At 35.5% G+C, this 16,136-nt stretch overlaps 1 protein-coding gene across 3 annotated transcripts; it reads left to right on the top strand.

The window, feature by feature from the left end:
* The first annotated feature begins 832 nt into the window (after positions 1 to 832).
* On the top strand, positions 833 to 5,359 carry LOC107816493 (protein DEHYDRATION-INDUCED 19 homolog 4). 3 transcript variants are annotated; one of them, XM_075234921.1, is made up of 6 exons: positions 833 to 1,126; positions 1,251 to 1,393; positions 3,898 to 3,977; positions 4,098 to 4,379; positions 4,848 to 4,964; positions 5,067 to 5,359. In XM_075234921.1, the coding sequence occupies exons 1-5, from the start codon at positions 1,030 to 1,032 to the stop codon at positions 4,954 to 4,956; spliced, it is 711 nt and encodes a 236-aa protein (XP_075091022.1). In that variant the 5' UTR covers positions 833 to 1,029; the 3' UTR covers positions 4,957 to 4,964; positions 5,067 to 5,359. The 3 variants fall into 3 exon arrangements, with proteins under 3 accessions (XP_075091022.1, XP_075091023.1, XP_075091024.1); XM_075234922.1 differs by having other exon boundaries at positions 5,047 to 5,359; XM_075234923.1 differs by having other exon boundaries at positions 913 to 1,126; positions 1,254 to 1,393.
* Positions 5,360 to 16,136: the final 10,777 nt, after the last annotated feature.

Below are 16,136 nucleotides of genomic sequence, written 5' to 3'. Positions count from 1 at the left end.
AGGAAATATTTAATGCTTTATTATTTTTAAACTATATATATATATATATATATATATATATATATATATATATATATATATATATATATATATATATATATATATATATATATATATATATATATATTTTATTTTTATTTTCAGATGTAAATTTATTTGGTATGGTTCGGTTTTTTTTTTAAATTTATTTTCATAAAATGAAAAACTACCATAATTATCGATACGGTTATAGATTTATATAAAAATTTATAATTTTATTTAAAAAAATCTAAAAATTAATTCGGTACGATACGATACGATTCGGTCAATTTAATCGATTTTTAAATATCCATGAAAGTAGTTAATGCTTCCAAGTGACACCCCTAAAACTGAAGTAGTTAATACTTTCCTGTGAACTCAGCTATGCATTTGGGTAAATTATGTGAACCTATTTTCTTTTTAGTTCGTGTCAAAAGGAATGATCTCTTTCTTTATTTGGAAACAATTTACCTTTATGCAACGATTTATAGCCACACAAAATATATGTGATTCATTCTATATCACAAATTAAAAAAGTCTTATCTCTTTTTTTAAAATTCGTGCATAATTAAATGAATTCACATAAATTGACCTAGGTACCAGTATACTATACGATTTGAAAAATCCAACATATTTCTCGCTACGTAAGCCTACTGTCACCTGTCATGTCCCCTTCTCTCTTTACACATTACTTAATAATTTACTCTTCCCATCCCAATCACCAAAACCACCATAACCACTCCTTCCCAAACCATTAAACAATTCAGAATTATTATTATTAATAATAAAATTGATCTATTTTAGATGAAAATGCATCACCAGCAAGAGAGAAAAAGTCAAAACAGGGCACTTTTTCAACACCCATTGAAAAATATAGATAATTTTAATTCCAAGAATAATGTTTTAAAAATTACATCAATATCAAGGAAAATATAATTTCCTTTTTTCTGTTTTTGGCTTTATTCTTCATTTTCAGCTCAAAGCCATTTCTCTCTCTTTCTTCATTTCTCCATGGATTCAGATTTCTGGACCTCTCGTCTTGCAGCTGCAAAGCGGCAGTTGAATTTACAGCAACACAATTCCTACAATCATCCAAGTTCTCAACTGGGTTTGTGTTTTTTCCTTTGGATTTTATTGCTTTTCATTGATCTGTCCAGGAAAAAAATGAGATATTTTTTTTTATTTTTTGGTTCTTTGATTTTTTTTGTTTTTGCATGATTTTTGGGGTGAAGTAGATAGGCTGAGCATAGATGATTTCGAGGTTGAAGAAGAGATCCGACCTGATTTCCCATGCCCGTATTGCTACGAGGATTTTGATATTGCCTCTCTTTGTTCCCATCTTGAAGAGGAACATTCTTGCGAGTCCAAAGTCACTGTGAGTTTCTTTTTGCAAATCATTATAGCTTTTTCTTATGCCATTTCATTTCGTTTCAATGTTTGATTTATGGTTTGGATTGGCTTATTTTGTTAAAAAGTTTTGATTTTGGGGCTATCTTATCCAAGATTTTTAATCCGATTCCTTTTTGGCGCAAATTTAAATTTGAATCCGCGGTGTTCTTTCCATTTCTTTGAAATAAGTCGCTTCTAAACACATATACAGGGTAAATATCTACAAATTTACAGTCTTGATTGGTCACTAATTACTCTTGCATAAGCTATTATAAAGATATTGGCACCATTGGTTTGACAAAGATAAGTTTTTTGGTAAGACCAGATTAAGTTCTCATAAAGGTAATTTATGCTTAAACCCACCGGCTTAACCATGAGTGGCAGGAAGGTGGTATAATTTGTTCTTGGCGCATAAATAACCGTGCTTGAGTTAAACCTTTGTTCTAGTAGCAGAGGAAGTCAAAATTTTCATTAGCTAAACTAGTCAGTATTAAAGAGTGTTAAAAGTTGTGTGCTTACTCGGCCTAAATTATCCACTGAAGTCTACCAAGGTTGACCATCTTTAAGGTAAGCAGATAGGTGTAAACTCATGGTTATGGGAAACTACGTAGTAGTTAGTGTTCTCGCATTACATATACTTAGGTATAAATTCATTTCTTCTTCAGTACTCACTCAGTAATTTTTTTGAATTCATTTCTTCTTCAGTACCCACACAGTAATTTTTTTGAGTATCATACGCTTTCTCTAGGTTAATGAGTATCCCGTAAAGATCCTGATTTTTCTCCATATAAATTCCTATTCTTCTTAGCTAACATGAAGCTTTTGCTTTGGATCTACTATACATATCCGAACTGAGTCTACGTAATCCCTGTAATGTCTCTAAGTCTATGCGTTTTTGCTCTTTCTCAAAGTCTCGTTGTGCTTCGTACCATGTAAGGGAACGTCATGGGCTCCGAGCCATTGCATGAAGGCAGCCCGTAACAATTCGAATAACATTGAACATCTCCTTATTCTATAACTGGAACCGACATAATCTATCTTCCTTCGCTAGGCATCTTTCAATTCCTTAGTATAAGGTTGAAAAGCTAAAGTATGCTACTCCGGCCTTTCCAAGGAACTTCAACAATATAACATCGAGAAGCTTGATAAGGCATGCTACTCCAACCTCTCCAAGGCACTTCAACTAATTGAGATGCATGCTATTTAAGGTGATGGCAGCCTTGTAGAAATTGAACCATTGTCAGGATTGAATGTCAAATCATTTCAAACCTTTATAGAGATATCATATAGCCCACATGCTTTTCTAACTTTCACAATTTTCCGGAGGATCCTTTACGTTGCTGACCTAGTTCTAAAAGTATAGTTAAGGTTAGTGTAAGGGATCTCAAAATCCTTGTGATTGTAGTTGGTTAATTGATCAATATAGCGTCTCAGTCTTTGATTTCATATCTCCTATCAAAGGATAGTCGTCTATTCGCGTTACAACATTTAGTTGGCTGTCACTCCCTCATGTGCTCTGCGCTTAAAAAAACATGTTTAGAATATTAGGAGAAGTTGTCTTTCATTTGCACAATTTCCGAACCTTTATTACTTTTTCTTAAAGTGGAAATGAGAGCATATGGTATTGCCATTTTTTCCTTGCTGTGGGACCATTTCTGTTGTATCTCTTTCACCTAGTACCAAAATTGAGGATCTTCCGATCAGTATTTCTTCAGCATTAATTGGATACAGAGTTCCATTTCACTCTATTGTAGAGTGTATAAACAGAAAATGCTTATAAAAAAGGATGTATAAACAGAAACTAGAGATAAACAAAGAAATTGCAATAGAAAGAACAATCCTATTTAATAGTAATTTCTATAGCTGGGGATATTGTTATCAAATGTGAATGTATAGAAGCCAAGGCATCAGATTATAGGAGCGTTCGCTTCTAGATTTGCTATTGAAGTGCACATCTTGATATGTGGCTGAGGATTACACAAGCATTAAGTGTCATCTCTAGTGCCTTTTCCAACAACAATGGTTGTGCCTCAATTCCAAACTAGTCGGGATTGGTTTTATGAATCCTCTATATTTGTTCCACTCATTTTGGGCAGTTTCATTTCAATACTCAATAATTTGTATTTTAAAGTTGCTTAGTCCCATACTGCCTCTCCAGCCCAGCAGAATTTTGCTCTTAATCTAAGATTGAGTTGTGCATTTTAGTTCATTAAAGCATTTCCTTAGTTTTTTACATCTGCTTGAAAGGCTAGAAGAATCTCTTTTTCATCTACTCTAGTACCTGAGGAATATGTAGCCTTCAGTTCTTTATTTCTTTCTTCTCTTACCTTTACAAATGCAATTTCCTGAGGAATGTGATGGACAATGTCGCAGCATACTATGTTTGCAAAGTTATGGATTTCACCATCTAATTATTCGTCAAATTTTATGTTGTAGTGGGTCTTACGTGCTAGATAATTATTTACCTATTTTGTCCGCCTTCTGTTGCAGGTCTGTCCCATTTGTTCTCATAAAGTTTCCAGGGACATGCTAAGTCACATCACAGTGCAACATGGTCACTTACTAAGAATATCCTTTTCAATTTACTATTATTCTATGAAATAACGTGTTGTTGAAACAGTATGCTGCTAGTACTTTCACACTGTAAGAATCTCTTATCCTGGTGAATTTTCTTTAACTCTGAAACACATGCAGCGGCGGCGTAGATTACGTAGAGTTGCAATTCCCAGCAGTCAGGCACTCTCTCTACTAGGTAGAGATCTCCGTGAAGCTCATTTGCAGGTACTTCTAGGAGGCAGTGGATACCGATCAAGCAGTACAACATCAACCACCGCAGCCAACGACCCCTTCCTTTCTTCTCTAGCTTTGAACTTCCCCACAATTGAAGCAGAGGAAATTTCAAAATCTGTTTTATCCACTGTTGAGGACTCTACTACGAAGAATGTGACACCACAACATATATGGAAGTTAAGGTAGTGATGCTATCTATTTGCCTTTGCAGTGTAAATCTACCAAATTTTCTGGTTGTCTCTTTAGCTCTTGTATTATCAACTTGGTGTAGTTGATGTTATCCAACAATGTGTATTGAAAGAAGATCCTGACATGCCTCCAAGGTTTTGGTTTAGTGGTAAAAGCGCAAGGCATCATGTGCGGGTTGGGCGCATGTCACGGGTTCGAATCATGCCGCAGATAAAAGCTTGATATTTAAGTGGAGAAGGATAGACGGGTGGGCCCATTATCCACTGAGTTTCGGACAGTGGACCACAGGCCCTCGAGGATTTCTTGGTTATAGAAAAAAAGGGTCTTGACAGTGCAAGAAGTCAAATGCGAGACAAAAAATAGCTCCCATTAATAATCCTTGTGGTTGTTAACGCGAGATCAAAATCTTATATCGTCTATTCCACCAAAATCTTTATCTTTCTGTCTTCATTTTCTTGCAGTTTTGACCCTTCACTAAGTGCGGAAGAGCGAGAAAAGAGGATAAGACAGGCTACTGGAAGAGCTGTTTTCATCCAAGATCTTTTTGCCTCCTCTTTCTTAGCTGACTAATTGGAGGAGTAAGTGTTTCACACTTGCAGTTCAAGATTTTAGTTTGTGTTGGTTATTGATTCATATTTTTGAATAACCCAGTAGCCTCAGTTGATGTTTTCTTGATGCAGCATATTGATGATTAATCATAGTATCCGTCTCCTCAAAGTCCACGCAATCAGAGGTCTGGTGCCTTAAGAATGATTTCTACCTAATAGTTTGTTTTTGTTTTAATGATATTTATGATATTGTAAGCTAGCTTGCAGAAAAGTAGATTATCATGGCAAGAAGGATTTAATCAGGATAGTAGCAGTAGGTGTGCATTTCTTTTATTTGTTTTCCCATTACAATTTTCCTTCTGTCACTGTTGTATTCTTTTGTGATACAAAGGAGAAAAAGAAGAAAGCTTTGATTTTCCTTTTTATATTAGCAACATATAGTGTTTTACACACATTAGCAACTCATAACTTGATCTATAATTATTTTCCAAACAGATGAAAAGAGCTAATGTAGAGTATACATTTAAGAAATTTCATGGACCTCACACATCAGTACCTGTCATGTTGCATATGGGTCGGTTATGTTGGAGAAAATTGGGGAATTGTACAAGATATAGTTGTATTTGTATGTAACCATTAATATCCAAAAATTGTGAGATGATGCCAAAGTCGGTGTCCCACCATAGATCTTTATTCAGGTTTTCGGAGGCAAAATCTAAAACTCCTGAGATTGATCACGACCCGATATAAATATGGTTACTGCAATATTGGGCTGAATTGGAGCAACGTATATAGAAAGTGATTTTATATTTAAAATGCTACTTAAACTAATAAAAAGTATGAAGTCCAACTTAGAAGGTTGCCGTCATTGTTGATGCGGCAAGAACTTATTCTATCTGTATCCAATGATTTTAAGAATCTTTAATAGATCATTCAAAGAGAAAAAGGAAGTGGGGAAAAAAAAAAACCTATAACAGACAAATTGCTGTAGCCTTCCCATTTTGAGATGTCTCTTGGTAGCGGGCTTCAAGAATTGATACTTATCTAACTAATGTTCACAAGTACTAATAATTAGAAAACCTCTCGTTTAGACCTAATTAACAAGTCAATAGCTAACAGCCAAACATGCATATTATACACAAATCAATAACTAACACTTATTGATAATTTTGTCAAAGGGTGATTATGTTAGTATCTCTATTCGAAAATATAATTTCTACAAAACAAAAGACAGAAATATAATTATTTGAATAACGTTCCGAGCCCAACAGAAAACTGTATTTCCTTAAAGAATTTAATCCCCTCATTGTTGCCCAAGGTTGTTGGATTGATTCCTCCTATGATAGAACGGAACAACTATTTTGTAATACCGGCAATGAAAATTACAGAATTTCGTCGAACTCAACAAACGACAGTAAACAACACTAATGCTTACTTTTTTGCTTTGAAAAAAACAGTGCAGAAATACGGAAGAGGGGAGAATGTGCAAATTTCGGTGGTCTGAAAGTGAGACCAAACCTCTGAATTTATAGCCAGACAGTATGGGTTGAATAGGTGCGAAAGTACCTGTTCACATGAGGTACTGTTTCGGCAGAAAACGTTTATATTTGGTCGCGAATTTTAATTTCAAAAACGACCGTTAGGCGTAGGAAATTATCCGCGAAAATATCAGGAAAAATTAACGAAAAACGGGAAATTATCCGAATCCGAATCCGAAGCCGAGCCGAGCGATCGACGACGACGACGGCACGAGGCACGAGGCACCACTTCTTCTCAACTCTTTAAGAGCTAGAAGATGTGCTTCTCTATATAAGCACAAAAATTTTCTTTCCTTTTTCCGATGAGGGATAAAGTGCTTCGAATCCGAATCCGAATCCGAAGCCGAAGCCAAGCCGAGTGAGCGACGACGACGACGGCGCGAGGCACCACTTCTTCTCAACTCTTTAAGAGTTAGAAGATGCGCTTTTCTATATAAGCACAAATATTTTCTTTCCTTTTTCCGATGAGAGACAAAGTGCATTAGCAAAGGAAACAATTTCAAATTTTTCGTTTCCCTCCAAATCTTTTTCCTCCATTTTTCATTCACACCTCTTATTATATAAAATCCAACAATCCCCCATATGAATGGGGAATGGCTATCTAAAATATGCATGCATGAAAAACTGTGTGATTTACAAGCAAAGATTAATAGCATCTGGATAAGTAGGTTTCCCTTTGAACTTTCCATAGTGAACTTATGTCGGATATACTCGGTCAATCGGTAGATTTGATATCTTTGAACCGTCGAACTTTGGTGTATACCTAGACAGCCATGAGTCCACAATCAACCCTTTAACCGCCTTTGGTTCTCATTGTTGTGTTCGTTTCAGCCATGAACACCGCCTGGTTCATAAGTGCGTAGAGAACTAACCTTACAGAATTCTCCTTGAATCGGCTTACACTTCACACTTATATAGGTGATTCCTAAACATGTTATCCCATAGATACACTATTTGATATACTCCGTATCACACTTAGAAACCATTAAAAAGCCTTAACGCTTTATCCTTGGTACTGAATATTGTCTCTTCACGAGAATAGACCACAATGTTATTTGACAATGTTGAACTCTTACTAATGACTTTGTTTGATCTCCTTGAACCTAGATCTTGGGATCTCCAGTATTCTAGGTAGATTTACCGTCACAGTGACTTGTCCTCGGCTATAGTCCCAGTCCCTTCGATGATTTATCAACCACCTCTCTATTTTGGCCTTTCGTAAGTAGATCCGACCCATTATCTTTTAACTTTATGTAATTAATTGTGATAATTCCAATAGAGAGTAGTTGTCTAACGGTATTATGTCTTTGTCGTATGTGACTAGATTTTCCGTTATACATAACGCTTCCAGCCCTTCCTATTGCCGCTTGACTATCGCAATGTATACATATATGAGCCACTCGTTTGGGCCAAAAAGGAATATCTTCCAAGAAATTCCGGAGCCATTCAGCTTCTTCTCCAGCCTTATCTAAAGCTATAACCTCAGACTCCATTCTAGAGCGAGTGATGCATGTTTGTTAGGATGATTTTCAAGAAACTGCTCCTCCGCCAATTGTAAAAACATATTCACTTGTTGACGTTGTTATTGATGAACCAGTGATCCAATTTTCATTACTATATCCTTCAATTACCGCAGGACACTTACTGTAATGCAAAGCATAATCGTGGGTATGTTTTAGATACCCCAAAACACGTTTCATTGCCATCCAATGAGTTTGGTCAGGATTACTTGTGTAACGACTCAGTTTACTTACTGCACAAACTATATAAAATCGTGTACAATTTATGATATACATTAAACTTCCCAACACTCGAGCATAATCCAATTGAGATTTGCTTTGACCTAAATTCTTTGTAAGAGCCACATTTACATCAATCGGGGTCTTTGCGACTTTGAAATCCAAATACTTGAATTTTTCCAGTACCATTTTAATGTAATGAGATTGAGACAATGACAGTCCTTGAGAAGTCCTATGGATTTTAATTCCTAGAATTAAATCAGCAACTCCTAAGTCTTTCATATCAAACGTGCTAGCAAGCATACGCTTAGTAGTATTTATATCCGCAATGTCTTTGCTCATTATTAACATATCATCAACATATAAACATACAATGACTATATGATTTGGAGTGGTTTTAATGTAAATACATTTATCACACATTTATTAATCTTAAATCCATTTGCCAACATTGTTTGGTCAAATTTCGCATGCCATTATTTGGGTGCTTCCTTCAAACCGTAAAGTGACTTAACAAGTCGTGCACACCTTCTTTTATTTTCCGGAAACCATGAACCCTTCAGGTTGTTCCATATAAATTTCTTCCTCCAAATTTCCATTCAAGAAGGCTGTCTTCACATCCATCTGATGGATTTCAAGACCATACACGACGGCTAATGCTATTAACACCCGAATAGATTTAATCCTTGTTACCGGTGAATATGTATTAAAATAATCAAGAACTTCTCGTTGTCTAAACCCTTTAACAACTAATCTTGTCTTATATTTGTCAATAGTACCATCAGCTTTCATTTTCCTTTTGAAAATCCACTTAGAACCCAAAGGTTTATTTCCTGGAGGAAGATCAACCAATTACCAAAGTATGATTACTTAATATATATTCTATCTCACTATTGACTGCCTCTTTCTAATATTGTGCTTCCGAGGAAGACACTGCTTCTTTATACGTTTGAGGCTCATTTTCCAACAAAAATGTTAGAAAGTCTGGTCTAAAGGAAGTAGTTGTCCTTTGACGTTTACTACGTCTTGGATTTTCCTCATTAAACGTACTTTCTTTTGCTTCTTCTCAAGGTCGCTTAGAATTTTCACTAGACGACTCACATTCATTTTTATACGGATAAATATTCTCAAAGAATTCAGCATTATCGGATTCGATTATCGTATTAATATGAATATCAGTATTTTCTGATTTATGAACCAAAAAACGATATCCCTTACTATTTCTTGCATATCCTATAAAAATATAATTAACCGTTTTCGGTCCAATCTTCACCCTTTTAGGTTTAAGAACTTGCACTTTAGCCAAACACCCCCACACTTTAAAATATTTTAATTTGGGTTTCCTACATTTCCATTTTTCATATGGAATGGATTGCGTTTTGCTATGGAGAACTCGATTGAGTATTTGATTAACTGTAAGAATAGCTTCCCCCCACAAGTTCTGGGGTAAAACCGAATTTATAAACAAGGCATTCATCATCTCCTTTAATGTTCTATTCTTTATTTTTGCAATTCTATTAGATTGCAGTGAGTAAGGGGCAGTTGTATGGTGAATAATGCCATATTCCAAACATAGTTCTTGAAAAGGAGATTCATATTCACCACCCCAATCACTTCTTATCATTTTGATCTTTTTGTTTAGTTGCGTTTCAACTTCATTTTTGTATTGCTTGAATGCCTCAATTACTTTATCTTTACTATTAAGTAAATAAATATAGCAATATCTTGTACTGTCGTCAATAAAAGTTATGAAATACATTTTTCCGCCGCAAGATATTATTGACTTCATATCGCAAATATCTGTGTGAATTAAGTCTAAAGGATTTGAATTCCTTTCTACCGACTTATAAGGATGTTTAACATACTTAGATTCCATATATATTTGACATTTCAAATTATCGCATTCAAATTTAGGCAATACTTCCAAGTTAATCATTTTTCATACAGTTTTGAAGTTGACGTGACCTAAACGTGCATGCCATAAATTATTTGACTCAAGTAAGTAAGAAGAAGCTTGAACTTTATTGATATAAATAGCTATTACATTCAACTTGAAAAGGCCCTCAGTTAGGTAGCCTTTTCCTACATATACATTATTCTTACTTATTACAACTTTTTTTAGAAACAAACACACACTTAAATCCATTCTTGATAAGAAGTCCAGCAGAGACCAAATTCTTGCGAATTTTAGGAACATGGAAAACATTATTTAGAGTCACAACTTTGCCCGAAGTCATCTTCAAAGTTATCCTCCCAACTCCTTCAGTTTTTGTTGTTGCGGAGTTTCACATAAAGATAGTCTTGTCGGGCCCTGCGGGAACATAAGAGGCAAATAACTCTTATTTAGCACAAACATGGCGAGTGGCTCCAGAATCAATCCACTGCTACTTGGGATTTCCTACCAAGCTGCATTCAGATAGCATGGCACATAAGTCCTCAATTTCATCATTATTTTCAACTATGTTTGCTTGATTCTTCTTCTTGTCCTTCTTTGTTGCACGACAATCCACAACTTTATGTCCAACCTTTCCACAATTGTGGCAATTACCTTTGAACCTTTTCTTGCTCGGGTAATTCTTTGGACCAGACGGCTTCTTTCTCTTTCTGTTGCTTGTAGATGCTTCCCCAATAATATTTGCTCCCATTATTGTTGAGTTACCACAGGACTTCTTTTCAGCAGCCTTGTTGTCCTCTTCAATCCATAGACGAACAATAAGGACTTCAAGCGTCATCTCATTGCGCTTATGTTTCATGTAATTCATAAAGTCCTTCCACAGCGGAGGCAACTTTTCAATAAATGTTGTAACTTAAAACGCTTCATTTATGACTATACCTTCAATCATAAATTTATAATTAGTAAAATAATCAATATCTTGAATAAAAATATTGACTTGGTTTATACCTTCAGCAAGGAGGTCATGAACAATAACTTGCAATTCTTGGACTTGCGTTATGACAGATTTGCCATCAACCACTTTGAAATCCAGAAATTCGGCGTCCACAAACTTCTTAAGTCCAGCATCTTCAGTCTTGTACTTCTTTTCAAAAGCATTCCACAACTCTATTGATGTTTTCATGACGCTATAAACATTGTACAAGCCGTCTTCCAAGCAACTTAAAATATAGTTTTTGCATAAGAAGTCAGAATGCTTCCATGCCTCCGTAACCACAAATCGTTCATTTTCGGGAGTTTCTTCTCCTAAAACTGGAAGTCCTCGCTGATAAAGCAGTGCAAACTAAGTGTGGTTAGATAGAAGAACATTTTCTGCTGTCATCGCTTGAAATCCACGCCGACAAACTTTTCGGGTTTTTCTGACGGTGCCATCGCAGGTGCAGGCGTTGTGCGACTTGAAGACGCAGCCATTGCAACATTCTGTTGTTCCGTACTTGTTGTCATTTTTCTGTAAAAGAAATTGACACAACCAGAATTACTAAGTAGGTGAAGTTTTTGTATCTTCAAATCGAATACAAACAACAAAGTAGAAAATCACTAGGATTTTAATCTCGGATTGAGTAGAAAGCCGCAAAGACTTTAATCTCACTGGAATATAAAATCCAAAGATATTATTCTCCAAAATGGGAGTAGAAAATCACTAGGATTTTAGTCTCCCAAAGTAGAAAGTAAGATGAATACAGAATATAAAAAATGTTAAATTCCTTAAGCTTCTTAGTATCTCTATTCGAAAATATAATTTCTGCAAAATAAAACGATAAACAAAAGACAGAAATATAATTAGATGAATAACATTCCGAGCCCAACAGAAAACTGTGTTTCCTTAAGAAATTTAATCCTCTCACTGTTGCCTAAGGTTGTTGGATTAATTTCTCCCATGATAGAACGGAACAACTATTCTGTAATAACAGTAATGAAAATTATAGAACTTCGTCGAACTCAACAAACGACAGTAAACCACACTGATGCTTACGGTTTTTCTTTGAAAAGAACAATGCAGAAATACAGAAGAGAGAAGGGAGAATATGCAAATTTCTATGGTCTGAAAATGAGACCAAACCTATGAATTTATAGCCAAACAGTCTGGGTTGAATAAGTGCGAAAGTACATGTTCACATGAGGTACTGTTTCGGCAGAAAACGTTTATATTTGGTCGCGAATTTTAATTTCAAAAATGACCGTTAGGCGTTAGGAAATTATCCGCGAAAATATCAGGAAGAATTAACGGAAAACGGGAAATAAATTTGGTCCAAAATATTATCAATCAATCATATCAATTGACCGAATCCGAATTCGAAGCCGAAGCCGAGCCGAGCAAGCGAGCGACGTCCATGGTGCGAGGCACCACTTCTTCTCAACTCTTTAAGAGCTAGAAGATGTGCTTCTCTATATAAGTACAAATATTTTCTTTCCTTTTTCCGATGAGGGACAAAGAGCATTAGCAAAGGAAACAACTTCAAATTTTTCATTTCCCTTTAAATCTTTTCCCTCAATTTTCCATTCACACCTTTTATTATATAAAACCCAACAATCCCCCACATGAATTGGGAATAACTATCTAAAATATGCATGCATGAAAATCTATGTGATTTACAAGCAAAGATTAAATACATCTGGATAAGTTAGTTTCCCTTTGAACTTTCCATAGTGAACTTATGTCGGATATATTCGGTCAAACGGTAGATTTTATATATTTGAAACGTTGAACTTTGGTGTATACCTAAATAGCCATAAGTCATACAATCAACCCTTTAACCGCCTTTGGTTCTCATTGTTGTGTTCGTTTCAGTCATTAACACCGCCTGGTTCATAAGTGCATAGAGAACTGTCCTTACAGAATTCTCCTTGAAGCGTCTTACACTTCACACTTATATAGGTGATTCCTAAACATGTTATCCCATAGATACACTATTTAATATACTCCGTATCAAACTTAGAAACCATTAATAAGCCTTAACGATTTATCCTTGCTACTCAACATTGTCTCATCACGAGAATAGACCAAAAGTTTATTTGACAATGTTGAACCGTCACTAATGACTTTGTTTGATCTCCTTGAACCTAGATTTTGGGATCTACAGTCTTCTAGGAAGAGTTACCGCCACAGTGACTTGTCCTCGGCCATAGTCCCATTCCCTTCGATGATTTATCAACCACCTCTCTATTTAGGCCTTTTGTAAGTGGATCCGACACATTATCTTTTGACTTTACGTAATCAATTGTGATAATTCCACTAGAGAGTAATTTTCTAACAGTATTATGTCTACGTCGTATGTGACGAGATTTTTCATTATACATAACGCTTCCAGCCCTTCCTATTGCCACTTGACTATCGCAATGTATACATATATGAGCCACTGGTTTGGGCCAAAAAGGAATATTTTCCAAGAAATTCCAGCGCCATTCAGCTTCTTCTCCATCCTTATCTAAAGCTATAACCTCAGACTCCATTCTAGAGCGAGTGATGCATGTTTGTTTGGATGATTTCCAAGAAACTGCTCCTCCGCCAATTGTAAAAACATATTCACTTGTTGACCTTGTTACTGATGAACCAGTGATCCAATTTCCATCACTATATCCTTCAATTACCGCAGGACACTTACTGTAATGCAAAGCATAATCGTGGGTATATTTTAGATACCCCAAAACACGTTTCATTGCCATCCAATGAGTTTGGTCAGGATTACTTGTGTAACGACTCAGTTTACTTACTGCACAAACTATATAAAATCGTGTACAATTCATGATATACATTAAACTTCCCAACACTCGAGCATAATCCAATTGAGATTTACTTTGACCTAGATTCTTTGTAAGAGCCACATTTACATCAATCGGGGTCTTTGCGAATTTGAAATCCAAATACTTGAATTTTTCTAGTACCATTTTAATGTAATGAGATTGAGACAATGACAGTCCTTGAGGAGTCCTATGAATTTTAATTCCTAGAATTAAATCAGCAACTCCTAAGTCTTTCATATCAAACTTGCTAGCAAGTATACGCTTAGTAGCATTTATATCCACAATGTCTTTGCTCATTATTAACATAGCAGCAACATATAAACATACAATGACTATATGATTTGTAATGTTTTTAATGTAAAAACATTTATCATACTTATTTATCTTAAATTCATTTGCCAACATTATTTGGTCAAATTTCGCATGCCATTATTTGGGTGCTTGCTTCAAACCGTAAAGTGACTTAACAAGTCGGCACACCTTCTTTTCTTTTTTGGGAACCATGAACCCTTCAGGTTATTCCATATAAATTTCTTCCTCCAAATTTCCAATCAAGAAGGCTGTCTTCACATCCATATGATGGATTTCAAGACCATACATGGCGGCTAATGCTATTAACACCCGAATAGATTTAATCCTCGTTACCGGTGAGTATGTATCAAAATAATCAAGACCTTGTCATTGTCTAAACCCTTTAACAACTAATCTTGCCTTATATTTGTCAATAGTACCATCAGCTTTCATTTTCCTTTTGAAAATCCACTTAGAACCCAAAGGTTTATTTCCTGGAGGAAGATCAACTAATTCCCAAGTATGATTACTTAATATGGATTCTATCTCACTATTGATTGCCTCTTTCCAATATTGTGCTTTCGAGGAAGACATTGCTTCTTTAAACGTTTGAGGCTCATTTTTCATTAAAAATGTCAGAAAGTCTGGTCCAAAGGAAGTAGTTGTCCTTTGACGTTTACTACATCTTGGATTTTCCTCATTAAACGTACTTTCCTTTGCTTCTGTTTGCAATAAATTTGTGCAGAAAAATGAAACTGCAATCACAAATAACTCTAAAGAAAAAGATTTTATTGATAAACATTGCAGGTTACAACTCTGTTTATCCCTTGATTCTTTCCTCCGATTTATTATCCGTAATTCGAGGGCCTTAGCGGCGTATTTCTCGAACATAGGATGATATGCATCTCCTTGATGTATTTGATGATCAAGAAGCATATAGCAACACTCCATTTGGAACTTGAATGTTGCTAGAACTTTGAGCAAGACATATTTGACATATCTTTGATCTCTAATGAATATTCCATGAATTTTTATGAAATTTTGAGATCGTATATGTGATCTCTTTGTGCACTATGGGATTGTTGAGATCATCTTTGAAGGACATATGTAGCCTTATTTATAGGCATGAATTAGGGTTTGGGTAGAGTAGCCACCAAGTAACCCTAATAGACTCCTAATATTTCAAGAGTCATCTTGAATTTAGGATTTATTTTGATCTGTTAAAATTTCAGTGTCTACAGCTTCTTCTCGAGGTAGCTTAGCATTTTCACTAGATGACTCGCATTCATTTTTATATGGATAAATATTCTCAAAGAATTCACCATTATCAAATTCGATTACCGTATTATTATGAATGTCAGGATTTTCTGATTTATGAACCAGAAAACGATATGCCTTACTATTTCTTGCATATCCTATGAAAACGCAATCAACCATTTTCGGTCTAATTTTTATCCTTTTGTAACGATCCGGCCGGTCGTTTCGAGAGTTATAGCCTCGTTTTCCCCATTTATACTTCTTTTTGTGTTATTCAGCTATATTATGTTATATCAGGTTAGTTGGCTCGGGATCAGAGTGGTTTCAGAGTGAATTGAGATACTTAGTCTCTTAAGTAGAAACTTAAGTTGGAAAAGTCAATCGGATGTTGACCTATGTGTAAACGATCTCAGATTTGAATTCTAACGGTTCTGTTAGCTCCGTTAGGTGATTTTGGACTTAGGAGTGCGTCCGGAATAAAATTTAGAGGTCCGTGGTAGAATTAGGCTTGAATTGGCGAAATTAGGAATTGGGCGATTTCGGTCGGCAGTGGAAAATTTGATATCGGGGTTGGAATGAAATTTCGGAAGTTGGAGTAGGTTCGTAGTGTCATTTGTGATGTGTGTGCAAAATTTGAGGTCATACGGACGTGGTTTGGTTGGTTTCGGCATCGGTTGCCGAA

The sequence above is a fragment of the Nicotiana tabacum genome, chromosome 17, assembly GCF_000715075.1.
Source record: "Nicotiana tabacum cultivar K326 chromosome 17, ASM71507v2, whole genome shotgun sequence".
NCBI lineage: Eukaryota > Viridiplantae > Streptophyta > Magnoliopsida > Solanales > Solanaceae > Nicotiana > Nicotiana tabacum.
Note: the sequence above shows the minus strand (reverse complement) of the source record. Positions and strands in the feature narration are given on the sequence as shown.

Excerpts from the sequence above, each read along its gene's own strand:
- LOC107816493 (XM_075234921.1), top strand. The coding sequence starts at position 1,030 with ATGGATTCAGATTTCTGGACCTCTCGTCTTGCAGCTGCAAAGCGGCAG. Across the intron at positions 1,127-1,250 it reads TCATCCAAGTTCTCAACTGG|TAGATAGGCTGAGCATAGAT; the intron begins GTTTGTGTTTTT and ends TTTGGGGTGAAG. Across the intron at positions 4,380-4,847 it reads CAACATATATGGAAGTTAAG|TTTTGACCCTTCACTAAGTG; the intron begins GTAGTGATGCTA and ends ATTTTCTTGCAG.